This window comes from Monodelphis domestica, chromosome 4 (genome assembly GCF_027887165.1).
Source record: "Monodelphis domestica isolate mMonDom1 chromosome 4, mMonDom1.pri, whole genome shotgun sequence".
Classification (NCBI taxonomy): domain Eukaryota; kingdom Metazoa; phylum Chordata; class Mammalia; order Didelphimorphia; family Didelphidae; genus Monodelphis; species Monodelphis domestica.
This window is the reverse complement of record NC_077230.1, coordinates 389,663,932-389,691,095: the sequence shown is the minus strand read 5'-3', so window position 1 is coordinate 389,691,095 and position 27,164 is coordinate 389,663,932. Positions and strand designations below refer to the sequence as shown.

Sequence of the window (27,164 nt, the reverse complement as noted above, 5' to 3'; positions counted from 1 at the left end):
GGGCACTGACAAACAAGAATTCAGAGTCCACAGAGTAGGCAATGGCCAAGACTGATACCAAGCAAATGAACTAAGTTTCTGACTCACAGATAACAAGGCCCCTTACCCTCCTTCTCTTTCTCTTTTTCTTCCTTCTTGCTCTTTTTGGTGGATGACTTGCTTTGGGTTGTTGTTTGTCCAGAACCAGAGGCCACAGGGGCAGAGGAGGAGGAGGAGGAGGAACCAGAGGCAGCGCTTGAGGATCCAGATGAAGAAGCCACAGTGAGCACTTTGCTGCCACACAGAGCACAGGACAGCAGCTGCAATAGTACTGGGGACACTCCCTCATCCACCAGGAAACTGACTTGGAGGAGGAAGTACAGGACCGCTACAAATAGAGATGAGAGCAGAGCAGGCTCAGGCCCAAGATCAGCAAAATTAAGTCTATATATCATCTTCCTGACCTCGAGATTGCAGTGGGAATTCTTCTGACTTCTTTATTAGCCAAGATTGGCCTCAATGCCTAATTTAACCAACATTCAATTCTAAATTTCCTCTACTATACCACTGCTAATAGGAATTCATTTTCACTGAAAAAAATGATTGATAAATACCAGGTAATGTGATATGAACCAAAATTCTCTCTAGTCTTTGGAGATGATGATGGCTGGCAAGAAGAAGTAGGGCTACTTACAGTCATCTTTAATACAGAATTTCTGCCAGTTGATGGTGCGTTGGGTAGCAATCTCTGCACAGGCTTTGAGGTGCTCCATCTGAAAGAACCAACCCCTAGAGATAAGTGACCAAGCAAGTAGCTCAAAACACAAGCAGGCAAGATCAATGCTGCCCAAAGGGCAAAGATTCCAATCCCATGTTCTAGGACCAACAGGTTTTGTGCCTTGTACTGGGAATAACGCTTAGTGTGTCTGGCAGTTGCAGCTGACCTCTGCAGGATGCTTTCTCTCTCATTCTCCAGGCTGCAGAATATTCCCTAGCACAGAGAACCCTTTGGGAATCATTAATGCAGAGGCTTTCTATCAGTTGTTCAAAACATACCAAATTCTATTTACCTCAGTCCAAATTACTTTTTTAGTCATTAACTTATATGTATCCCACATAGCCCATCTTAATTGTTCTCAAATAAAGAACTGGGGAGACCCAGTTCCCACAGAGAGGAGGTTGACTCAGGCTTGTGTTATGGATTATTTGATAGAAAAATTCAAGTTACCAAAGGTCCAAATATAATTATCCAGAATGTGGCAAAAACTCCTTCCAGACCATGAAGGCATCTACTTAAACTATAGTACTATAGTATTATATAAAATAGTATAGACTTGGTAAAGTGTTGTCCTTGCAATCAGATCACAGTTTCAATCCTGACTCTAAGTCCTTCTGAGTTTGTGGCCATGGGGAAGTCTCTTTCCCCTTTGGGTTTCCAAATCTCTAAGATGAGAAAATTACTGCTATTCCTTGAGGTTTTGAAAATCTTCAGGTGCTATGAAGAAATGCGCTACACTGCTGTTTAGATGAGTGTTATTAACATAGCAGAACCTGACATTTAATTCCTACCTTAGCCAGCCCTAGTCATGTGATGCTCCCAAAGCTTAAACATTTGTCTCCAGTCCATGCCCGATCCCATCGCCCAGTCCTAACCCCCCATCCCCAGCTGCCCTTTGTACCAGGCTGATGAGTGTATCATATTGCAGGGCTGAGCCCGAACTGGCTGTGACCACACTGGCCCGAAGGAAGATTCCTTGCTCCTCCAGTAGCTTTTTGATTCCACGAACATGGGAATCCAAAGTATGCAAGTCCCGAAGCTGGCGGTATTTCTCCTTTGAGCCACAGATGAACAGCAGAAGTTTGCGGACTTGGCGACGTACAAATGGTGTCTGCTGAATCATCAGGTACTTGAGAAAGCAATAAACAAACATGAACTGGACTAAGTCCATAGTACCTTAGGCACTAACTACCAGAAATCATTTTCTTTCTCAATCACTAGGCTTTTTTCACACAGGTCTAGTCTGTTAATAGGTCTTCCCATTTCCCCTCACTTCCTCTCCAATCCATTGCATCATTAACCTCTTTTGCTCAGAAATCTTCACCTGCTGCCTATTACTACTTTGGCAACTGTTCAAACTTCTTTAGCTGGCAAATGAGTCATCCCAAACTTCACCTTACCTTTTAGGTCTTTTCTCATGTAATTCTTATTTATGTACTTCCCAGTTATGACTTGAGTCAAACTGTATGACCCTCAGCCCCAAAGCATGCACTGCGCACACATTTCTCTGAAGTTTTTTTGGATAGTATTCCCTGGTTTGGCCTCCCTCCAAATATTTTGCCTATTAAACTCCTACAGACACAGGCTGGCATAGAAGCTAAAGAGCTAGATCTAAAAATCTGAATTCAAGGGCAACCTCTGACACTTCTAGTCACTTCACTTCTCATTCTAGGCAGCTCCTCTTCTCAAAAGAGATGGTACCATCCTGCATAGGTAGAGGGAGTTTTCTCCTATGGAAGTTACTATACCAAAAAAATCAGTCCTATCTCTATCACACTGAAGTCATACAAATCCTTTAAAGCCAAATTTGAGTGCCATCTCTTCTAGGAAGCCTTCTTAAACCATCCCACCATCCTCCCCTAAGAGAGTCATTTTCTTCCTCCTAGCTCTCTTAGCACCTGGCTTAATTACCTTGTGTATTACAGCTGTCAGTGCTGGTATCATTCCCTAAAAGGAAATGAACTTCCCAAGAGAAGGGCTTGTACCTCCCCCAAAGCTGAGCCCAAAACAGATCAGTGTTTAATGATTAATTTTCACCAGCTCACTCAGAGTGAGTAGATCTTAAGGACTTGTAAGATCCCTGCTCTACTCTTTCCTAAAGTGCACCTCACTGGTAGAGACACAGCACGCAGAGAATGAAACCAGATGAATGAAAAGCAATCCTAGTATACTTCCTGCTTCACAATGACAGTAGGAACTTAGGGGAATAAAGGTTAACCTCTACATACTCACAAGGAAGTCATTAAGGAAATACCGTATTCTTCCCTAGAAAAAAACCCAATGTGATAGTGAAGGCATGGCTATTAAATGGGAGCTGGCCACTGGAGGATAAGTGCCAATTCTCCCCCAGTTACTTTGAGGCTATTACAATAAATATGGGGAAAGTTGATGTGGAAGGGCTATGAAAGAAGATGGCTTCTGCTGAACTGCATCCATGAACACAGCTCTTACCACCTAATAGGTTCTGAGCTATTAAAGAATATATAAATATAAAGAATATTAAAGAATATATAAAAAATACTTTATCCTCCATCACTGAATAAAACAATCAGATGTTGCCACCTCCTCCAGAAAGCAATTCTTGAGACCCCATTTCTTGTAGTTTTATCTAGCTTTCTTTTGCCCATCACTTATTTGTGTTTATGCCTGCTCATGCCCTGCTTCTGCTCATTAATGATTAAACTCCCCATGTACAGGAACTCAGTAAATTTTCTTTACAATACCTACTATATCACAGAGGGGCTCGGTGCTTATGGAATTAATAAATTTTTATTGCATGCGGCCAATCATGTAAAACACTTACTTACCTCAGACAGGAAGTAAAACCATGAATGGTCAAATACAGGAGGTGGAATACGAGAATTGGTGTCAGCGATCTTTTTGATCTGGTATGGCAGCCGTAGCACCATCTCTGTCAGAAGTTGTGTGTAGGCCTCAAATACATCTGCTGCATGGCCCTAGGCAAACAATATTTGTGTGAGAATGAATGTGAAAACATGTATAAAGTGCTTACTATGTACACAGAGTATAGTACTGAGGGCTAGCGACAGAAAGAGAAATGCTCTTGAGGGAGCCTTCCAAAGGTGGGAATGAACTAATGGACAGAAGGTCATGGTGGCTCAGAGCTAGAATATTCCATATTGCTACTTAAGATACGAGATGCATCATATATGTGTAGACACCAAAATTCAAAGACACTGAGGAGAAAGTAGTGACTAAGAATTTAAACTAAAAAACATCTCTCTGGAGTGAGTCCTCCTCAAGCATCCTGCCCCATGTGCTGCCATCCCCATGCCAAGAAAGAACCCTTCAACTCAGTACAGCTTGAATTGCAATCAAACTAAGTGTCCAAGATCTCTGTCCTCAAATGCAAGACTCCTAAGTACATATGACATGAGGTAATGAAAAAAATAGATATCCCAGAGAGAGGGAATAGTGAGAAGAACATGGAAGTCGGATTGCACAGAGGATAGGGTATTAGACCTATAGTCAAAAGACTTAAATTCAAACTCCGCCTCAGACAGATACTCAGCTATATGACTGTGAGCAAATCACTTCACCTTTGTTTGCTTCAGTTTCCTCATCATAAAACAGGGATGCTAATAGCAACTTCTTTCCAAGATTGTTGGGAGGATCCAATGAGATAGATAATATTTGTAAAGTATTTGCAGACCTGAGAGTGCTCTAGAAGTGCTACCTAATTGTTTTTGTTCTACTCAAGTGTATCATCAGACCACACTAAATGAAGACCATTCAAGTTACCCAGGTTGCCTAAAGCTCTGGGGGTATTGCATTTCATCAGTTGAATTTTACTTAAAGATTATAAACAGGAGACCAGAGCAGGCAGCAATTTGGTTCTACAATGTGGATTCAAAGGGCCTATTGTTAGGGGTCAAAGATGAGAAATCTGGATGTGTTTGAATCCTCTAAAGGTGGAGGCACAGGAGTCACAGTTGATAAATCTCGCTTTGGGATTACAAAGGGCTTTTCCTGGAGGAGTTTTAGTCTGTCTTCTAAAGAGCACTGAATTTGGAGTCAGAAGACTTGAATTTAAACCTCAGCTCTGCTTTGACTACCTGGGAGAGCCTCCCTTCCCTGGACCTCTTTCTTCATCTGTAAAATGAGAACTGTACTGAATAATTTTCTCAAGGGATTTTCCACTCTAAAATCCTAAGGACGCTCTCTCTCAGACCACCAGTATGTCTACAAATGAGATCAAATGGTATTCTTTTTATAGGTGAGGACACACAACCCTAGAGAGGAGGAAGGCAACTGCTCTCAGCCTAACCCAGACAGGCCAGCTCCCTCCTGCAGCCCAACCCCAGAGGTGAGACACTGGAAGCAGCTTTACCTTCACATACTGACGGAGGAAGAAGGGACTCATGTCAGGTGGGGAGGAAGTGGTGTGGGGTTTTAGCAGCTGACTGGTGGCCACAGGCTCCTCATCATTTTGTTGGCTCTTCCAATAGTCCAACAGAGACTTGAGCACATGCAGGCAGTAGTCCACAGCCCCAGAGCTCAGCAGCGCTGCTGCAGTGGCGCTGGAGATGAGGGAGGACGACTGAAGGGAAAGCAGAGAAGGGTTACACATATCCTGGGAGGCTACCTGTGAAGCAAGGAGGGGATAACTGTAGACCCTAGGACTGGCATCTGCAGAGGCAGAAGTTGAACTGGGACGAGGGTGATGGCAAAAGAAGTCGGTAGTTTCCAAAGTAGGACAAATGTTTTCCAGAACTTCTGACTAGCCAAGTTAAAAAACAAAAACAAACCAAAAAAAATCTTTTCTTGAAGTCTAATCTTTCTTACACACATGTGCCACAGGCCAGGGATCTATGGACTACTTTTCCTCTGAGGTAGGTGGGTTCTTCATCCCAGAGAACTAGGGGAAGGTTCACTTTTCAAGAGGAGTGAACAGGTCCCAGTCTAGGCGCTGCTCAACAGCCCCACCTCTTTCCCAGGAGTGGGGAGGTGGCAGGGGTCTAGCAACCAGACCAGCTTCTGGAGAATGCTAAGATAGGAAGCTCAATGAATGACAACAGAGAAAGAAAAAGCTACTGGAAATAAAACCATTAGGAGATCTTGCAAATCCCAACAAACCCCACAGCTCATAAGCTCATTAAAATTGGATGCAGTTCAGCCTCAATTTCTAACCTCTCTGCTTTATGTTAATCTTCTTCCAACCACCACCACCAACAGTGTGCACATGCACATGTGCACACACACATATACCTTCCCTCCACTCCCCCCAAACTTTGTCTCACTCTATAGCTGAACCTTTAACAACAAATAGCAAGAGAATCTGTTTAGCTGTTCTGAGCTTTGCTTCCCATCATAGACTTTTGACCTTTCCAACAAGCTGAGTGCCAGAATTCAGAATTCTGGAAGAGTTCCCCAAAAAGGATGAAGCCCTTGCCTGGCTTCCTAACAGTGATGAGGGCCAAAGTAACCAACATTCAGAAGCAGCATTCCTGAAATATTTTCCTGCTGACACATCCAGACAACAGCTCCAGATCCCTCCTCTCATACAGGGTCCCTTTTTCAGGCAGACCCATCCCATTGGACCGAGAAGCCCATGGCTAAGCTTACCTCACAGATGGAGGACTTGGACCCCGACTTGGTCCTGGACATGAAGACACTCAACAACCTCATCACCACCAGATGGACCTCATTCAGGGCACAGCGCTCATTCTTCTTAGAAACATCCTGCAGGGAGGATGATGCCAATTGTATGGGGAAGCCCCAAAACCTACCCTCTTAAAAGCTCTTAAGGTGAGACTATGCTAAGCAAACCAGAACTAAAGGATCTTCACGTTGGTGACTCAGGGATGGAAGATAACTCAGGTGTTACTAAGAAATCGAGACACCTGATAAGTAAGAGTTCAAGAGAGCTAACAAACCATATGAAATGAGTGATACAGTAGAGGATTCAATGAACAGGCCCTAAAGGAAGTGCCCTGAAATAGGAAACAGTAATATGAAGTAGGATCTCGGGCAATAATTTGGACCCCAGACAGATGCCTGAGGAACAGAACAAAGAGATTCAAATTCCCCTACAGGGTTTTTATAGCTGACTCTCAGGATTTACCTTCTTGTCCATGCCCAATTCTGCAATCAGTTGAGACAGCAAATTGTCCAGGGCACCCTTATCTTTCTCATCTTCTCCATCCAGGTCTGTTGTAAGCATCAGAATGACCTAGAATGCAGCAGAGGGACAAAGAATAGAATCTGAGTTCTTAGAAAATAAAGGATCTGAATACAGGGTATGTCAAAGGGTAAGGTTAGTCCTAATTTCCTAGTTTCCTCTACTGATAATAACAACATTTCATTTATCCACACAGCACCTCTACAAGATGGACTGGGCCAGGGGAGTGGGGATTATTACCCCCATTTAATATAGATGGGTAAAAGTTGAAGGGCTGAGACTTCAGCACTGAGAGAGGAGATCAAGGGAATAATCTCCAAATAAAAACAGAACACAAGTAGAACTATCAGGTCATAATGGAATAAGAGGCTGTGACATAATGGAAAAAATGCTGGACTTGGAATCAGGAGAAACCTGGGTTTGAATCCCACCCCTGACACTTACTAGCTGTGTGACCATGGGCAAGTCACTTAACACCTCTGAGCCTCAGTTTCCTCATCTGTAAAATGGGGATAATAATACCCATAGTACCTACTTCACAGTGTTGTCATGAGGATCAAATGAGATAATGTCTATTAAAGTACTTTGTAAACCTTAAAGCACTAAAAATGTTAGCTCTTATTATAATATTATTATTATGGTATAGAGAGAATCAATCAAATGAAGAAACATTTATCCGGTGCCTACACTGCCAGGGGCTATCAAGGTGCTAAGGATACAAAGATAAAAATAGAACAGTCTCTGCCCTCTAGCAGTTTAAAATCCATTTGGGGAGTTACATGCATAAGATTGTAAAATATATAAATGTCAAATAATTTTGGGAAGGAAGATATTAAGAGAGAGGGACGGGGCTAGAGGTGAGTGTGACACCCGATGTCAAAGGTGATACTTGGGCTGAGCCCTTAAGAAAGCCTGGGATTCTAAGAGGAGGCAGTGAAGAGGGAGGACATCCCAAGTGTGAGAGACTGTCAGTGCAAAGAGGAGTGCCCAGGAGAGGAAATAAGAGGGTCATATGTGAGGAACAGTGGACTGCAGAGTGAGTGGAAGGGAACAATGTGGAAGGAGGAGAGAAGAATTCTAGGGAGTTTATTATGTAGACAGATGATATAATCAGACTTGCTCTTTAGAAAAACCCCTTTTGTGGTAACATGGAACAAACAGGAAACAGCTACTGTGGTTGAGAAGAAAGGTGATGGGGGATGAACTCAGGGACTGGCCAGGTGGACCCTGGGCTTATTCAGAGCTCTTTTGCTGACTACTCATATGGCCTAAGGTAACTGATTTCAGTTTTCTGGGTTTAAGTTTTTTCATATATTAAAAGTAAGGGGGTTGGTCCAGTTCTAATATTCCATAACCCTGATACCAAGCAAGACTTTTACTGTATTCTCCAGATCCAGGAGTCATGCATGATCATGGTCTATCTATAAGTATCATCAGCTTCAGGATGCCCTGATAGATACCTGCATATATGGGATGGCCCGGACACCACCTACGTTGCGCAGCTGGGGCAAAGTCTGCAGCAGCCTCTCCAACAGCATCAGTCGAACCATGTGCAGTCTTATTTTTAAAAAAAAAAGCAGATATGGGATATTCATATCATAACCTGGAAAACATAAGTCTCTCCTTTTGAATCAGGAGTGAACAAATGACCAATTGATCAGGAAAAGTCCTTGTGTGGGGAAAATGCTATTTTGGCCATCAACAAAGAAGGATTCCAATCTGGATGGCCAAATGAAGTCCCAAAAAGCCTACAGGCTTTCTCAGATCAAAAAAATCATTACTGCCATCATTAACCACAATGATGGGACAAGGCAAAGCAGGTCACCTAGTTAGCCATTTCAACAACTTAGACTAAGTAAGTATTCAGTGCTTAGTATCAATTTATGGATAGTGACAAGGCAGGAAAAACTTTAGTGAACTAATAAGAGAGACTTTCTGACAATCACACTGGGATTATTAAATAAAATGTGAAACTAAAGATATACCCATGCTCTCATTTGGGATAGGTTAGGTGTAATCTTAGCTAGAGACAGGGAAATATGTTACCTTTTGAAATCTTTTCCAGCTCAAAGACTGTAATCAGTTTTCTATGACTGCTATGTTTAGAGTGCCAAAGTTAAAACCAGCCCCTTCCCTTCAGCCCCAATCCTCACCTACCCAGGGAAGAAACATTTTTCAGAGTGTACCCTCTAGGTCCTGACCTGTTACTGGTGTTGACATCTCCTTCAGCTTCCCCTTCTCCCTCTCCCTCTGAGCCATCTCCTTCCTGCTGGCCCGTGGTGGTGCTGATAGCTCCAGTACTGGAGCTGACACTGCCTGGCCCGGCTTGGTGTCCCTCAGCTGTGGTGTCCCCATAGGCACTACTCCGTCCTGACACTGAAGGAAAAGCAGTCAGAGAACTCCATCAGCCCCCAAAATAAGCAGCACTTTCTCCTTCCTCTACCCTCTCCCCCAGAGTGGCAGGCCAGGATTGTGGGTAGAATCTATGGCCTTTAAAGTCTTTTTCTCCATGTGTAACTACATAGCTTCCAGAGAGCTCCATCTGTAAGCCTGGCCTCAGCAGCCCTCTGCTGGGCTAAGCTAAACAGTGCAGAAAGTAGTTGCTCCACTTTAGCAGGATTTCTATCTAGGGTTTAATCCTCATAGGAAGGGATGCTAAGACAACGGTGAGAGGGCATGGAAGAGGTGCAATGTGCATCCCTGGAGAAACCTCTCCATTGGAGTAATGGAGAATTCTAGCAACAAGACTGTCAACGTCTCTGAACTAAACCCTGTCATCCCATCCCAAAGGAAACTTAAAATGGTGTGAGATCCTGGAAGGAAACTTGAGCCAACCTGAGCTTTTTCAAACAAAGTATTTTTATCTCAGGCTGATTACTCATATTCAAACTAATTTAATCAATACCTAAGTACCTACCAAGCATAGTGCTAGAGACATAAAAATGAAGACTGGCACAACCCCTGCCCTCAAAGTTTTTACAAGTTAATAGGGAGAAGGGCTGGGCAGGGAATAAAATCTACACCCAAACATAAATGCTACAAGGTAGACTGAGATTAAAAGAACTCCAAAGAAAATGCTTTAAAGAGAATTTTTTGAAGAATCACATTCAGCTCAGCTGCTTTGAGGTCAAACACCCTACCCATTTCCTTTACTCCTCAATCCCCCAGTCTTTCAATTAACTGTTAGGCATTTGGAGAATGCAAGCTGACTTTAATAAGATAGGGAAGGAAATTATACACAGAAATAGTGTCCAAAGCCAAATTTAAAAGATTTAGATTAACCACCACTTGGGATTATTTGAGCTCCAGTGGTTCTCCGACTGTTAGCACTGGTAATCAAAGGAAGAATTATTTATCAATATTTATCCCTTCAAGCTCAATTTGTCAGACCAGGCATAAACCTATAGATTCAAACTTGGTCCCAAAAAAGAGATCTGAGAAGCTACTTCCCCTATCTTTTGTGTAGAGGTAGGGACATGAAATACCATGTAGAACATCAACCTTTTCCAATACATCAGTTAGATTTGTTGGGACTTCTTTTTTTTCCTCTTTTAATTCTTTATTATAAGGAATGACTCTGGAATAGGGGGTGAAGAGAGGGACATTGGGAAATGTGGTGATATAAAAAAGATATCAAGAAAAAGTATTCAAGAAAAAACTATGTAGTTTTGAATGCATCACAACAAGGAGCATCAAACACTTGAATTCAAGCCATATCCACCTGCTGAAATCTAGGCCTAGTATCCAGGCAGTCATTACTCCCTTTGTCTCTACCCTCTCCACAGGGAGGCCAGGCTCTCATGAAACATTACCACTGTGCTCTCCAGCCACCGAGTCCACGGCGCTCCCTCCACTCTCGGAGCCCACACTACCGCCATGATCGGCAGGAGAAGTCCGAAGGGTGGAGCCATCAGTTGCCGCTGTGCTGCCTTCATCATCTGATGCTGGAGCTAAGAGAGTAACAAGAGCTGTTACAGGTAAAAACATTGCTTTGGTGTGACAGCATCAAACCACATGGTGCAAGGGACACAATGCAGTTTACATCCTGTTGTCCAAGAGATATGTTTTGCTGTTAATCTCCAAGAGAAACAAACATCATACACAGCTCACTGCTAGACAGAAGTAGAAACCCAGCTCACTGGGTATTTCCTTAGCCGCCTGCATTAGGCTAAAAGTTAAGTATGCCTGACATTCAAAAAGTTTCTCCCAAACAAAATACAACTCATTAATTTCTAGGTGTTCCTGACACCCAAGAATTGGCCATTATCCTCCAAAAGCATTGGACTGTAAATTACAATGGGCATTTGTCTCTCTTTTGATCTTTCAAGGATGTCTACTTTATCAAAAGCCCATCATATTTACTTATCAACCATATACCATGAGATTTCACAAGCCAGCTCATTTCTCTGTCTCTCTCTCTCTTTTAAAATCACATGGTATGGGGAGAGTTCAGTGGGAAGTTTCAAATTTTCTAATTAGCCTCATCAGATGTTAAAAATAAAGCAAGGAAATTCCCCAGAGACAGCCACAGCATCCAGGATCAGGGCTGAACTGAGACAGGAGGAAAATGCTGGATGCAACACACCAAAGAAGGAACAGCCAGGAAAGCCACATAGAGCATCACAGTTAAGTAAGCCACAGTGCACAAAATACAACATTCATCTCCAAGCTCTAAACACTGGAGCATCCATCCAACAAGCCTCAAGAGAAGCTATAGGTTATTGTGGAGTTTGGGGGCTAAAGAGAAAAGTGTAGGTTGGGCTGGTTTCTTCTTTGCTCATCTTCCCAAAGTAAGATTTCCAAAAGAAAAAAGATAACAGGGAGCGATGAGTCTAAAAACATACTGAAGCCAACCCTTGGCCTATGAAAGGACTGGGTTTCCAGTATGTCCACTCTTCAGGACCTTTACTAGTAACCCCTTCTTCCTCTCACTGGCCTCAGTTTGGATCTAATTCTTCACCCATTTATAACTTTCATGAGGTTACAAGTGAGGGAAGTGAGAAACTGATAAAATTCACGTTGCTCAAACATTTCTTTTTACCAGGCAGGCCTTGTAAAAGTTTGTTGCAAAAGAGGTTGAACTTAAAACTAAAATGAGGTTTAGGGATTATCTATGAATTTCCATGTCCATACTATCCCTTAGTTTTGCGCCAAAAGATTACTGAGAGTTGGTCAAATGATCCAAAAGTCACACGAATTTCATCTGAAGCACACTCTCACTTCTTGCCACTTCAGTTTTACCTAAAAGTGGTGAGGAAAAGATGAAAGATGGGATCTGTATTTCCTGCCCCAAATGCTACAAAGTCCTCCAGTGGAGACCACAAGGCTCCACCGAGTCTGGACTTTGCCAGCCACCAGGCCCCTTTCTAGGTCTTCCCTCGAGGCACCGGGTGGAGTCGGACTGCAGCAGGGAAGGGACAGAGAAGACAGACATGCGCTGCTGCCAAGCTGTATCTATCGAGACGCCTCTGACACACGTGGCCTCCAGCGAAAAGCCGAAGCCGTGAGCCCAAGATGGCCTGTCAAAGCAGCTGCCCATCACACTTGCGCAGCACAGGCAGGGAGGCCTCAGGGTCCTGGGGCCCTGAGCCTCGCTCCTTGCTGCGGACAGTTACCTGATGCTGTGGTGTCAGAAAGGGTTCCTGCGTCCAGGGAGGAAGAGCTGGGTGCCTGGCCGGACAGTCCCAGGCTCTGCAGGCCCAGGGCACTGCTGCTGCTGCCTGGGAAACAAGTGGAGAGTGAGCATCACACCCCCTCCAACCCCTTAACCATAACACTGCTCAGGCCACCTGCTGTTCCTGAGAGCCTCTAACACCAGCGCGTGGCTCCTTCCTGGCCAGCAGGAGGTTCTTTAAACAGCCACTGCCGTCCACCCACCAGGCTTGGGTGATGGGTGATGGTGGGAAGCATCCATCTGTTCAAACAAGGACACAGGCCAAAGAAGCCAAACTGATTCAGGAAGAAATAACCAAAGAGATAGGTCTGAGAAAAACTTTAAGATGAAATCCACTGAAGGCGACCCCTCTGTCACTCTCCACCTGTGTCTCCGAGCAGCTGTTACCCAGATCAACCTCATCTCCCAAATATGGGCATAAGCTAATAAGTCAAACAGAAATCATTCACTACCACAGGCCATTTCTGTGGGGTCACAACAATTGCCAGGAAAGCATTCTACCTTGCTGATCCTGTTGCAGGCTCAAAGCAATAGCCAGCTCCACCATAGTCTCATCATCTGCATCAGGGGGGATGTCCAGCATTGGTGGGAAACCCTCTGCACCAGCCAGGAGAGCCTCCAGGGGAGAAGGGTTGCCATTGTTCACATTCTCAGCTGTCTCCAGCACCATGGACTCAGACTACAGAGAGAAAATCTGGTAAGAACACCTCAAAAAAGTAATAGGGCTGCTTCACAGCCATGCGCTCCCTCTCCTACAGGCTAAGACTTACCACCATCTCAAAGTCCCCATGATCCACCTCATTCTGCTCTTGGCTTTCCTGGCGGATATGTCCACTCTCTGGAATCCCTGAGGACTGCATTTTCTCATCAGCATCATCATCATCATCATCATCCTTGTCTCCTGAATGAGAGAAATCCAGATCACTTCAGGGCTCCTGGTTTCTCCCCTCCTTCAGCTACAACAAGTTACACACATTAATACCCACTGAATAGTGGCCATCTAGTACCTGGGGCTTTAAAGGATGCGGCCTTACTTGGAACTCTAACCTCTACACTTAGCCAGTTTAGTCTGAGGAGAATAAGGCAGATATTTCCCACCTAAACCTAAGTGACCTTGGGCAGGACAGGAAAAAGAACATCATTAAGCTTAGTTTTATCTCTCAGAAAGATGTCTACTGTCATAGGACCAAGAGTGGATTAATAACAGCAATCCTGAAGAAAGAAATATAACTTTAAATTTGAGGAGACTGGCTACCCAAGCACTTGGACAACAGCGCCCATGAACAATATGAGAATCACATGCCAGACTGACAGCCAGACCCTGAATTACCCATGGGTGTGTTGCTCCTAGGAGAGGAAGGCAGTGTCACATGTCTCCGCTTGTTCCTGGGCCTTAGCACTCGGATCAGAGCCTGTTTACATGAGAAGCTCACAGCAGGATCCTGAAATACAAATGGAAAATTGGGTTCCAATGTGCTCACTGAATCAATCAGTACCTTCTCTTCCTGACTAATCTTGAGACCTGGCTGGATCACATCAGCTTTTTCCTTCCTTATTTCTTGATATATATCCACTCTGATGCCTTTTATTAGTACATGGAACAGGTAGGTTAGTCATCCATATAAAATATCAGACTGCTGGCCAATATGTGTTGAGTCAAAGTACTTCTTGTGTTTGCTTTTAATCAAATACCAAAAGCAGCTTCTCAGTGATGACCTAAGTTCTATGCTACAATAATCTGTGCTTCTAACTCTTGAATTCTTTTAAGGTAGATGAATTTGGAAAGAGAACATGAGCCTCACACAAGTACATTCAGTTGCTATTTAAAATGCTGACTCCCATTCTCTCCATTTCAAAGGATCACAGAGCTAGAAAAAGGACCATAGAAATCATCAAATTCAATTCACTCATTTTATAGATGAAGATGCTGAGATCCAGAGAAATTAAATGGCATAACCAATGTAAAAGAGTTCTTAACAAAAGAGCCTACAATAATAAGCTAATAAAAATCAACTAGTAAGAGCTAGAATTCAAACCAAGGCTTTCTGACTGCAAATCCAGTGCAGTGAGTACAAAAATATAGGGGTAGGAAACAAATTCTGGCAGCAAGAAATCCTCCCAAATTTTCCCAATTTGACAGAGGGATTTATAAAAAAGATTCTCTACTCAGATACTCAGCATCATCCTCTGGGAGGTTGCTATAGGACAGTCTGAAAATATACTGATACATACGGGGCATAGGAGCATCTGCATATAGATCTTGGAGGCTGTGTTGATACAGTCTAGCTCACAAGTACAGTAGCCATGGATGATGTCCACCAATGCATTGACAGTAGCTTCAACATGAGTCAAGCCTAAAAAGAGGAAAAGTAATTAGAAAATCTAAGACTGATTAAGATTGGAAGAAAACCCTGGCCCCTCAAAATGGCTAAATGCCTGTTTCTTGGGGAGGTCATTCTCAAGCAAAAGGTAGATGGAGCCAGCACTGAAGACAATGAGACTGTGGGTCATTATTACAGAATAACCTAAAATAATCTCTCTCTCAATCTGGTACCAAATATTTCATGGATTCACAGTTGTACATTCACCAAAACAAGATTGGTTAAGTGGGAAGTTGTTGCTTTAACTAGGTCTAAAAGCAGGTCTGTCCCTGATCATTCCCATCCCCCAAGAATCAGTATGGAGTTTTCTAAATCTAATTACAGCTTCCAAGGAGGTTCCAGAACACCTCTAGGGCTTTATAAATGGAAACCTTGGATTGTTCTAGACCTGTTATTCTACTATTGAGACTCTTACTCTCATTCAGAGGGCTTTGAACTTTTGAACTCCCCACCAAACTGTCCATAAAAACTGAGAAAGACAGGTCAGAATTAGAAAGAAACGATCACTGGGAAATCAAAATCATTTAAAAGAATGATGAATGATGCTTTTGGTCTTTTAAATAGACTTTGAATTTGAAATACCTCTGAAAGATCTTGAAAAGTCATACCACTGACACTATCATGGATACCAAAACATATTCCTCTTTGTCAGTCAATAAACGTTTATTAAATGTCTATGTGCCAGCCACTATGCTAAGTACTGGGGTTACACAGAATTCCTCCCCTCTAAGAACTCACAATCTAATGGGGAGACAAAAGAAACAAATATGTGAAGACAAGCTATGTACAGGACAAACAGCAGACAGTCAACAGAGACAAGGCCTTTAGTAAGAACTATGGCATATTCCTCTAATACAATGTGGTCTCCCACTGATCACACAGACTTCTATAACTCTACTGAGTAAGATCACCAAAGGCAAAAAGGGTTGCCCTTTTGGGAAGGCACATACTAAAAACCCCACTTTTCCTCCATCTGAGGCTTCATTCCGCACACAAGTCTCCTTAAGGGAGAACAGGAACCATACTTCTGCCTTTCTTTGTGCTTTGAGACCTTAGCGTACTGCCTGCCACATTGTAGGTGCTTAATAAACTAATGAAATACCTGGTAAGCAGGCAGGTGCCAAAAAAGCATTCTTGGGTTTGGATGCATGCAGTTTCCAGAAATGGTTGATGAGTTGGGTAATGAAAGTACAGCCATCTCCTTCTGTGTGTTTCTGGGGCTCTTTCCCCTCATCCACTCCTTCTAAGCAGCAGAAAGAAAATTATTAGTGGTGATATGTTGGGGATGAAATTTATTGTTCATTAAGTAACTCAAGCCAGGGATGTTTGCCTGTGTAAGTAGTTTCAAGGCAGGATCCAATTAAAAGGAAAGCTGTCGCAATATTCAATACTCAATACAGGAATGTAAAAAGGGAAAAAAATAAGACTATAGAAGGCTCATTCCAGAACAAACTTATCACTGGCATTATCAGTGTGCTTTCCATTTTATTATAAGAGTGTCTAAGTTTTTCCAGAATGATTCCAGGGCTAGAAAATATGAGGAAAAAGGATAGATAAAGGAGCATTTGAACAAGGGAGGATTTTAAGGAAATCAACAAATAAACTTTGAGTATAACTTAAGAGCTCTGGCATAGAGGTTCTTTAGGATAAGAATTGAAGAATGAGAACCAAAATTGGACATTAGCCACTTAAATGAAACAACAGCTGAACAACATAAGACCATTACTTTAGGGCCCAAACTCAACTGAAACCCAAGTTTGGCTTTAAATTATATCCCAAAGGTCAAGAGACTTGAGCTCTAAATGTCTCTCAAAACTCTGTTCAGAAAACACATTACTTCTTATACTACTGATGCTAAACACAGGAGCCTCTGGCATAGGTATAGAAGTGGCCCAAGGCAATGTCTCCAAGATAAAAATACTAGAAAGCAGATTGCAACACAAAATAGACTTTTATGCTTTTCAAAGTCCCTGACAGGAACCTACAGTCAGACAAAGCTCAGTGAGAACACTGAAAGGATGAATTGGTCAAGTGAAAATCACTGATTCAGGATCTATAAGTGGTATTCAATGAAAGGATTAGCATCTTTTCTGGAATTCTGAGTGCTTCCTAAGCAGTCTCCAAAAGAGGAAATGGAGCATGCTTACAAAAGCTATTAATACAAAATAAAAAATAGCAAAAGAATGAAAAAAATATGAAGTGCTCTAAAAGTTAAGTGGAGGGAGAAATCCATTCTTAACTCAGCAAGATGAAGATAGTAAAAACAATATTTAAATAGGACTTATTACATGCAAAGAGTTTTACAAATGTTATCTCACTTGTTCCTCAAAACAACCCTGGGAAGCAGGTACCTATTTATATCCTCAGATAAGGAATCAAAAGCAAACGGAGATGAAGTAGCTTGACCAGGATCCCTCACAAGTACTAAGTATCTGAGGCCAGAACTTGACTCTGAGCCTTTTTTCCTATTCACTGAGCCACTTTGCTTTCCTAAGAGCTTTCCCAAGATCAAAGAAATCAACCAAACTACATCTAGAGAAGTGTGTTTAGTTCTTCTATACACCCTATTTTAAAATGGATAGATATTAGTCATCTGGAAAAAATCCATAAGCAGATAACGGAGATGGTAAAGCAACTCTAGATGATGCCATGTGAAGATCAACTATTAAAGGAACTGGAGGTGTTTAGCCCAAATAGGAAGAGACTTAAAACATGATAGAAAGCTTTAAGTATCTGAAAGACTGTCATATGGAATAAGGAGTCAACTTGTTCTGCTTAGTCCCAGATAATAGAATTGGGAGCAACAGGTGAAAATTTCAAAGAAACAAATTGACTTTTGATAAGACAAAATTTCCCAAACATTAATACTATCTGAAAAAAAAAAAAGGTTGCCTTGAGAGGTGGCGGGCTCCCTACTCACTATAGCCTTACAGCAGAGGCTATGTCAGTCTAATATTTTGTAAGGTGGCATTAGAATTAAGCATTATTAAATTAATAAGGAGCTGACAAGTGGAGACAAAGGTGGTAGTAGAAAAAGGAGGATTACTTTCAGACCAGTGTAGCAATGAAAAAGGATAGGATGAAGCTGGACAATGCCAAGTGGCATAGTTTATTAGGCCTGTGGAACAAATGAAGATGAGTGTGAAACAAGTCCAGGAAGGCAGGCCATACAGCCTTGAATGTCAAGCTAAGAAGGAGGTACTTAACCTGATCCACAAGAAGCGGCATAATTGGTAAGGCACAGTAAGACAATTACTTTCACAGAAGACTATATGATAGAGAGATGTTACTAGAAACAAGGAGACCAATTGGCTAGCCTTTTGAAAGATACTTAAACATTACTGTTTCTTAAGGAAAAGGAGATAGAAAGGTAATCTGAATGAATCAATACCCAATTTCTCCTGTGCTTCTTATTTCATTTCCTCATTACAATCAGAAAGACAAGTTAGTTTAGGAAGGATATGGCCATACAAAGCTCTAATCACCTGTTTCCACTGGTGGCAACTTTGACTCAGTGAAATGGACAAGGTTGTTGGGGCGCATGATGGCAATGGAGCGAGCAGTGATCACGAGCCGCTGGAACACCTCTGGGTCGAGCTCTTTCCCGTCTTTGCTGGATGAGTTGAGGCACTGCACAGCTTTACTCAGCAAGGCCTGGTCCTGTTAAAACAGCAGGCTCACACTGGACCAGTCCAAAGCAAGGGACTGGAACATAAGAGGGGATCTGAAAGGTGGCAGCAGCAAGGCCACTCACCAGCCCTAAAGGGAGCTGACCCAAAGGGGCAGGGCATGGGCAAACCACTGCAGGGAACAACAAAATGTAAGCAAGTATTGGAAGTGAGAAGCCACTGAGGGTTACAGACTTTCCAGCAGGGTCTGACCATGGCTCCCCAGATGTACACTAGCAGCACAGGATTCATCTTGTGAATGAAAAACCCACTACCCCCTTATATGAAGATTAGATTTTAATGTTAGCAGTAGTATTAAATTAATTATAAATTGTAATTCTCAGAGAGGTAACTAATGTTAGCATAAGTGATGATTTTAGTAGGCCTCTGTGATTGTTTTAGGAGAAGTATTAAGGTTTTGAATTAAGTAAATAACTGCTTAATCATTGTTAGCACAGACCTCAGTTTTAGTCTTAACTTTAAACTTGCTTTATCATGAACCCTCAGCAATTATGGTCTTGAACTTGTGACTGGGTCTTCATTAGTATGGAGGCTTTTGCCTCAGTTAGAAGCCTGGTGACACCCCTTCACCTTTGTATTCACCCTATTATATATCATCAGGCTTTTGCCCCACTTTCGGGCCTGGCACCTCCTCCTTACCCTGGTCATTTAACTGTACATCATCCTTGACATCATCAGGTTTAGAAAGTAAGGTTCAGGTTCCCCAACTCCCCCCTATCTATCAAGTGATGACTTCTACCAATGAGAAGTACTTCCTGATTACTTCAACCAATCCAGATCTCTCCAGATTTTTATCACTGCCTTGAATTATTTCTGTACTGGTATATAAGTTGTGAAGTCGTCTCACAAGCCTTAGGGACTTTTGACCTTGACCAGAAGTCCAGCTTTATTGTGAGACTAACCATTCCCCAATAAGCCTATTTCTTTGTGGCTTGGAAACTGTGTTTACCTTATTTGCATTCCTGTGCTTAGAAATTTCGCAAGATCCCCTTGTGTCATATTAGCTATGGTTCCCACTTCCCAAATTCTTTTCCCTCAGAGACTTGGTCATTTCTCAAGAGAACTAGGTAGCAAAGATGAATTTTAGCTCCTATGCCCTGAGGAGACTCTCTCAGATGATCACCTTGTGGTTGTGATAGGCGGAGCGACTGGTATGAAGGCTGGCAAGGAGGCTTTTTGTCTGTTGCTGGACACTGGATGGTGCTGGCATAGAAAGCAGCATGGTAGCCAGCTCCTGAGCTGCAGCCTTGCTCTTTTCCTAGTCCCAGAGAGAAGGAAGTAAAAAAAAGAAGACAGAGGGATTAGTATTGATACAGACCCAAAGAGACTGCCGATGCTCACTCTCCCTCCCTCCTTTCTCCCACAACTTCAGAAGGCCCCTTTCTCATAGGACTCAGCCATGACAGGACTTCAAGCCCTAGATCTGTCCGTGTCCTGGAGGTCAAGTGGCCCGAGCCTGGCTCTGGCAAGGCTGCAGCACATTCAGGGTGAACACTCAGGGTTGTAAAGGTCCATGAGGTTCCCAAGAGCTGCTCCTCTCATTGCCAGTTCCCAGAGTTGCACCAACCAGAGATCAAGCTCTTCAAACACGAGACCAGAAATCCCCAAGGACCCACACACTCTTCAGAAAGCTCTCATGGCTTTGAAGAAGTCACTTGCCTTCTCACTGACAGGGCCCACAGCAAAGCAGCTTTCGAGGGCTTCTAAAGAACTCCCCACTAGCCTGGAGGGAAAAGAGAAAAGCGGTTTGAGTTGAGCACCTCTCCCTTGTGCTTTGGCCTGGGCAAACTACAGCTGTGTATAGCTTGGGGACAGCTGGTGTATGCCAAGGACAGAATCAGAGCGTGGTAAGACCGGCCACAGGCACCATGCATATCATTTTGTTGTGTTACAGGCCAGAGTGAAACCTGGCTCCTTCCACACACACATCAACCTGGGGCTGTGCTGATAATCCGCAGCTCAAAGACAGGGTTTTTCTCTCTCAAAGAGGATAAAAGTGTTGCCTGTGGCAGGGATCACTGGGATTGGCTTAACAACCTGGATACACCAGAGCCCAAGGCACTGGGGTACAGAGATCAAGGAATGATGGGGTGCCTCCAAGGAAAGAGTATTCTTGAATACTTCTTGAAGTGAGTAGGAGTCACATCATGGTCATATCTCTTTTGGTCCACTACACCTTCAACAAAGACTAGGGACCCTGAGAATACAAGCTTTTCACAGCAAAGGAGAGAGAAGAAACTGATTTATCATGGATATGGCACTGACAATATGACAATATATGACAATATATGACAATATGGCTCAGTGATGGCATACCTAAGGTGCCAATCAGATGCTGTGCAGCTGCCCATCAAACTTTCAAGGAAGTAGGTGGAGAAGAAATACTGTTACCAAAACTTAAAATTCCCCAAAGAAACATTCTGCCAAGACTCTACTCTCTTGTGCCTTCTGCCCCAATTCTCACAAGTGTCATATAAAGAAAAAAATCAGTATCTTGACATACGAAACTCTGGCACACAGACAGAGAAGTGTAGAGAGGGGCAATAGGAGAGAAATTGGCAAAAGTGGGGTAGAGATATGGAGCAAAGAACAAGGAAGGTATGAAAAAGGACTAAAGAAACAATTGGGAACAAGTAAGCTCTCTGATTGCTAATCTGATCAAACAGATTGAACACATTTATCTTCCCTTGGCTATAAACACATGATACAGAAAAGTCAGAAAGAAACAGGGTAGGAAAGAGCGAGCTACAGGTCAGTCTGCAAAGCAGGCAACAATGACAACAATGGGTGCCCCAATTCCTCGGGCAAGCCCTTCCTGATGGGGAGAAGCCTGCAGCCATGCAAGGGGCAGAATGCAAAGAAGCAGAATGGCCCCTGTAAACAGAGGCAGGGTCAATGCCAAGCCACATTGCTGCCCATGGTGCTCTCAGACACACATTCACTCGTGCAGAGGAAAGGAGAGCATACTAACCGATCCAGCTTGGTTAGGGACTCAGTTTCAGAACTTGGGGGGAAGCAAAGAAAAAAAGGAAAGAAAATATGTGAAGCTCAGAAACAAGTGGAAACCATAAATCAATACGGGGAAGGGGAGGGCAGGGAGAAGGTGCTGTCAAAAGCCAGGCTCTTCTTGGTTCTCCCGAGATAAGTCAACAACTCACACTGTAAGATACCCAACCAAGCCTCCTCACACAAAGTCAAGCACAAGGCATATTTGGGGAGATCCCTGAACTAATGTCCAGGATGCAGAGAGCATGGGACATCAGGGCTACTCCCGAAAATGTGGCTATACAGAAACTAAAGGATAGTTAAGACCAGAGAGGCTGGGAGGACCTGCCTGTCATGTCTACAAGACTGGCTCCCCAAATGGTGAACTGGCTTGAAACCTAGCTTTCTGTTCTATACAGCTGATCCAAATGGGTAAAGATAGGAAGGAGTCAGAATCTCAGAGGGAAACTGATCTGATGGGTATAATCAGGAGAGGGGAAAGGAGCCTTAGGAGTAGACTGGGCTCCAGGGATTTCTTTACTCATACCAGCGAGACACTGGACATTGATGAGCTAGGAGAAAATGAAGGTCAGAGACTTGAGTTCTGAACAGATGTTTTAAAGTAGACTCTGAAAATATACAGGAGCATGAAAGGGGGAGGGGGGAGCAGAGGGGGAGAGATTTAGTTATGTCAAGAAGTATTATCACTCTAAGATTGATACCTCTCCAGGACAGTCCCACTGGAAGTGGTAGGAGCTGTCGTGTCACTCTCTCCAGTGCCATTGCCTTGGTTTACGTTGGGGGGGCAGATATTACTGACAGAAGCAGAAGGGAAATCCTCTGGGGGTTCGTCAGGCCAGCCAAACTGCTCTTTGGTCTTTCCATAAATCTTGACAGCATCTATCATAGTGACTCCTGCTGGATCCACTGAGGCCCCAACTGCAACCAAAGACAGAATTTAGAAGGCAGGCTTCCCATAGGGTTAGCTCTTTCCGCTTCAAAGTCAAACACCAGGCCAGTTTAGGGAGAGAAGAAAATCAAAGTGTTGTTTGGTTATTCTCATGCTTCTTTTCTGCCAGCCCTATACTAATGCCTGCTTCTAAAATGTCAAGGACTCTCTACTTCTCCACAAACCCTCTTAGTTTCAGTACCAAAGAATAAGCCAAATGCCCTCCTTGGTCCTGGAATCTGAAACAGAACTGCTCAGATTTGAACACAAGGCAAAGTTACTGCTCCACATGATAGGACCCTGTGCAGCCACCCCTGTGCACACTACACATCTCTAAGAACTCTTTCCAGGCTCAGTTAAGATATGACTTCACTCAATGTTAGTCATGGTTTCATCTCCTGAAAGTGGCGAAATAGCTAAACCTGCAAAAAGATGCCACTGACACATAAGGGATTACTCCAAGAAAAATCTTATTGCCCTACCTCCCTTCGACCACATGTCACATCCTGAATGCAGGTCTACTTCTACCTTTCTCTTCTCCCATTTGAACTTTTTCAAGTGTATCCCTTTCTTCTGTTATTTTGTTCTCTCCCTATCACATCTAAGATGGGAACTTCACTAGGAAGAGAGAGAAAAGGAAAGGACATTCCCATTGGCATTTATGTATCTACTATGTGCCAGGCACTGTGCTAAACTCTTTTTAGAAATGTTTATTCAAGGACAGCTAAGTGGCTCAGTGAATAGAAAGCCAGGCCTGAACACAGAAGGTCCTGGGTTCAAATCTGGCATCAGACTTCTTAGCTATGTGACCATGGGCAAGTCAGCTAACCCCAACTACCTTCCCCTTACCACCCTTCAGCCTTGGAACCAATACTTGGTATCAATTCTTAAGACAGGAGGTAAGGGTTTAAAAAATAAATATTTCATTTGAGTCTCACAACAACATTATAAAACAGATGCTATTATTATTCCCACTTTACTCTTTGAAGAAACTAAAGCAACGCTGGATTAAGTAACTTGCTCAGTTATACAACTGGTAAGTAACAGAGCTTGAATCTGAACTCAGGTCTTCCCAATTCCAGGCCCAGTGCTCTATCTGCTGCATCACTAGACTGGTATAGTGCTGCCAGATATAGCAGACAAAGACTATGACCTCTCAGAGTGATGATTTGTTCTCAAGACATGACAAGTTGCTCAAACCATGATATACTTTTTTTCCAAAAGGGAGCACTGTAATGTTTTCTCTTCCTTTGCCTGGCAATACCTGCCAAGGGAAAGAATGGCCCCAACTGCTGCTATCCTACTGCCCAACAAAGGATTCCAAGTTTATTAATGGTCAACTGTGACTCCGAGAGCTTGCCCTGAGGTTATATACTCTATTTTTATTCCCAAATGAATCATACTTAAGAAGAGAGAGTAGAGAGGCACCTCTACAACCCTTTTCAAAGGTCAAAAGATCTTGGGCCTGCCCCACAATGAGCCCCCAAAATGCAAGTAGGATGAGCCTGAGCTTCCAGGAGAAGAGCCTGAGACTCACTGAAGATGCTCAGCTTTTTGTCAGCCTGGAGTGCTTCTTCTCGGGTAAATGGGAAGTCAAACCAACGTGATCGAGTGAGGTTGAGTTGCATGGTCCGACCAAAGATCTCAATGTATGATGGGGCCCGTTCAATGGCCTGGGTTCCAATCTGCAGCCGCATGCCTGTCATTACCATTGTACTATTGTTGTTGCTTACTTCAATGGTGAAACCTCCAGGCTACAAGAAAAGAGAGCAAAAAGACATGCAGTGCTTTAACCTGACGGAGATAGATATCATGTAGCAGACACTTGGGATGGGAGTGACAGCCACAAAGAGAAAAAAAGAGACCACAGACCAAGCTGCTATAGTGGATCCATAGGAAAAAAGGACACAAATCAGATGAGACAGCACAGAAGGGCTACAACTTCCATTCAAAGGCCTGGCAGAACGCCAATACCAAGGAGTCAACGAAATGCTCTAACAATAGCTAAATCAGTGACTAGATAGTTCATTTAACCAATCACTTCACTCTTTTAGTATCCCAATCTGTAAAAGGGGAATAATAATGTCCTCCTTGTTCCTGACACTAGATAGGCTAAGACAAAGGGTTAATGGCCAGCTAACATGCTACATGTTCCTCACTCTGAGAATTTTAAATGTTAGCACCAAGTCCAAAATTATCTAGTATTTCCTAATCTCCACCATCTGCTCTCCCAATATTCTATCACTCTCTTGGCAATGGTAGAAACAGGCTTGAGGAATGGGCATTCTCTTGCATATCTGATCCATGGAGAGTATAGATGAAAAAGTGACAATTCACCCAATTCTGTTTCATATGCTCATCCCAAGATTTCAAAATCCACTTTGTTAATGCCACCCATTTGTATTCAAGGATAATCACAGGTGATAGCAATAGCTACATTTTTGCTCTCTGAAAAGGGTCTCTTTCAAACGAATGAATAATATGGTACCCAATCCCTGGGAACTCTCAGCCCCTTGCTTACCTTGGTGTTGGCCACGTACATGCCGGTGGAGTTCAGTCGGTGTTTTATCTGTTGAGCATTGTAGACCTGGAGGAGATCATTGCCACCAAACTCCACATCTGTCAGCTGCTGGTTGTGTTCAAAGAAGTCAATAGGGAAGGTGACCTGGCTAGAAGTACGAGTGGCTGCATATGGGGAGCAAGCAGAGATGTCAGAAAGCCCCAGCACCCATCATCTACACTGACTCCTATCTGAAATCACATTGTAAAACCTTTGCTTTCTGTGCCCATGTTGGTCCATGAACCCTGAGCTCAGCAATCCAAAGAGCTGAAACATCAAATGCTACCTAAACTGCATGTTCCTTGCCATGACTAGAAGTGAGGAGAGTATTAGGGTTACTGGCCTCCTTTTACAGAGCACTCCAAAAAGTGAAGAAACTTGCTTCAGGTCCCAGGGAGAGACAAGCCAAGATGCAAAGCAAGATTTGACTCTCAAACCCCACGTTCTCACTACTATCCCAAGATGTAACAGAGAAGATACTTCATTGTCCTTTTCCCCACCAACATTCAACTCCAGGATTGGCCCTCCAATTCACAGACAGGAGTTCTCTCATAGCCCATTCATTATTAACATTATCTCTTTTTGAGAAGTGTGAACTACACCAAAGTGTACAAGGAATCTGAATAACCAGGATAAGCCCAGCAATGGTCTTTGAGAAATCCTCTGCTCTAATTCAAATACTTGGAGCTCCACTGTCTCTGAAGAGTAGTGCATCACACTTCAGAGACATGGGCCAAGTTCTTCATTGCTTGCTGGAAAATTAATGCACCTTGATGCCTCCTTTCTGTTCATTTAAGCCAGTTCTCCTTTGAACAGGAGGGAATCTTTGTTCCCCAATGATAAGTACGTGAAAACCCTCCCCCTAAACTCATTTCAGAATTAAACCAAATATGTATATAGCTACAAATTAGAGCAGCTGACCCACTGTTAGCAACCAACAGTTGGCTAGCATATCCAAATACATCTCAAACTATTTAAAAAGGAGGGTAGTGTGGGGTCTTACTAATAGCCGCTGCTTTGCGCTTGCGGACAGGTTTCATGATGCTGATAACACTGCTGGGCTGCAGGGAAGGCTGAAGCCAGTAGGACGTGTTTTCCACATTGGCCATGTAAATGCGCAGACTGCCATCCTCACACAACAGGATCATGGTTGTCCTCTGCTGCTCATTGCAGGCTGTGTGCCGGATAGCAACCATGTCCTGGATCTAGGAAAGGAAGACTGTTGTCAGCCACCAGCCATTAAAGGTAACTTCAAAACGAAGAAATAATGGCATGACAGCAACACCTTCTTCCTCAATGAAAGATCTAAGAGAAAAATGCTAAAATTCTTCGTTAAGCCTTCTACAGTAAGACTAGGGAACTGAAATTCAAATATAGCAAAAAAGGTCTACAAAGACAGGAAGAACTGGCACCAACCTTTGCTTTAGCTGGCAGAGTCTTGATCTCCTGTATGAGAAAGGTATCTGGTTTCACCATGATCACCAGTGGCACACCTGTAGTTTGCTGGACACAACATACCAATCCAGGGTGGTTCATCACTTCAGACCACTGGCAAAGAGCAGGAGAAGTTTTACTGCCACCATTAGTACTGCAACAAATGAAAATGTTCCACAATTTAGGTAGGATTTATCAAGTAGTAAAGAATGAAAAAGTCACTTTCTTCAATAGATGAAATGGATTAATGATGAAAGAAGACGGTTGATGAAAGGAAGAAAAGGACGCATACCTATTCAACCAGATCAGATCAATCAACCCTAGTTATGCATCATTGGAAGGAATGATACTGCTTCTGGGCTATCTTTAAGACCCTCTTCTATTCTGGACTAACTACACATTTTCCTTTAGGCCCCAAAATATCTATCTGAAGATCAGGACATAATTCTCATTACAATTATAGGTCTATTGTTACCACTGCTTAGAAATCAAATTCCAAGAGTCAAATGTCAACATGTGACCCTCAAAGCTCAGAACTCTGGGAGTCAGATAAGAGTGTGAATTCGCTTGCTTGTCCCATGTCCACTGTCTTA

The 27,164-nt window shown here is 43.1% G+C and overlaps 1 protein-coding gene across 1 annotated transcript in view; it reads right to left on the bottom strand.

Moving 5' to 3' along the window:
• UBR4 (ubiquitin protein ligase E3 component n-recognin 4) overlaps window positions 1-27,164 on the bottom strand; it is a 162,006-nt gene that overhangs the window by 62,879 nt on the left and 71,963 nt on the right. The window contains exons 45-68 of the mRNA XM_056795687.1: window positions 26,554-26,725; window positions 26,141-26,342; window positions 25,099-25,262; window positions 24,115-24,331; window positions 22,351-22,567; window positions 20,303-20,366; window positions 19,767-19,901; window positions 18,440-18,614; window positions 16,057-16,197; window positions 14,806-14,927; window positions 13,904-14,015; window positions 13,344-13,474; window positions 13,075-13,252; window positions 12,515-12,619; window positions 10,712-10,849; window positions 9,101-9,275; window positions 8,360-8,456; window positions 6,843-6,950; window positions 6,344-6,460; window positions 5,109-5,318; window positions 3,565-3,714; window positions 1,659-1,886; window positions 674-752; window positions 107-367 (exon numbers count right to left, since the gene is read on the bottom strand). Coding sequence (XP_056651665.1) covers window positions 107-367; window positions 674-752; window positions 1,659-1,886; window positions 3,565-3,714; window positions 5,109-5,318; window positions 6,344-6,460; window positions 6,843-6,950; window positions 8,360-8,456; window positions 9,101-9,275; window positions 10,712-10,849; window positions 12,515-12,619; window positions 13,075-13,252; window positions 13,344-13,474; window positions 13,904-14,015; window positions 14,806-14,927; window positions 16,057-16,197; window positions 18,440-18,614; window positions 19,767-19,901; window positions 20,303-20,366; window positions 22,351-22,567; window positions 24,115-24,331; window positions 25,099-25,262; window positions 26,141-26,342; window positions 26,554-26,725 — 3,698 coding nt within the window. The remainder of the gene's footprint in view (window positions 1-106; window positions 368-673; window positions 753-1,658; window positions 1,887-3,564; window positions 3,715-5,108; window positions 5,319-6,343; window positions 6,461-6,842; window positions 6,951-8,359; window positions 8,457-9,100; window positions 9,276-10,711; window positions 10,850-12,514; window positions 12,620-13,074; window positions 13,253-13,343; window positions 13,475-13,903; window positions 14,016-14,805; window positions 14,928-16,056; window positions 16,198-18,439; window positions 18,615-19,766; window positions 19,902-20,302; window positions 20,367-22,350; window positions 22,568-24,114; window positions 24,332-25,098; window positions 25,263-26,140; window positions 26,343-26,553; window positions 26,726-27,164) is intronic.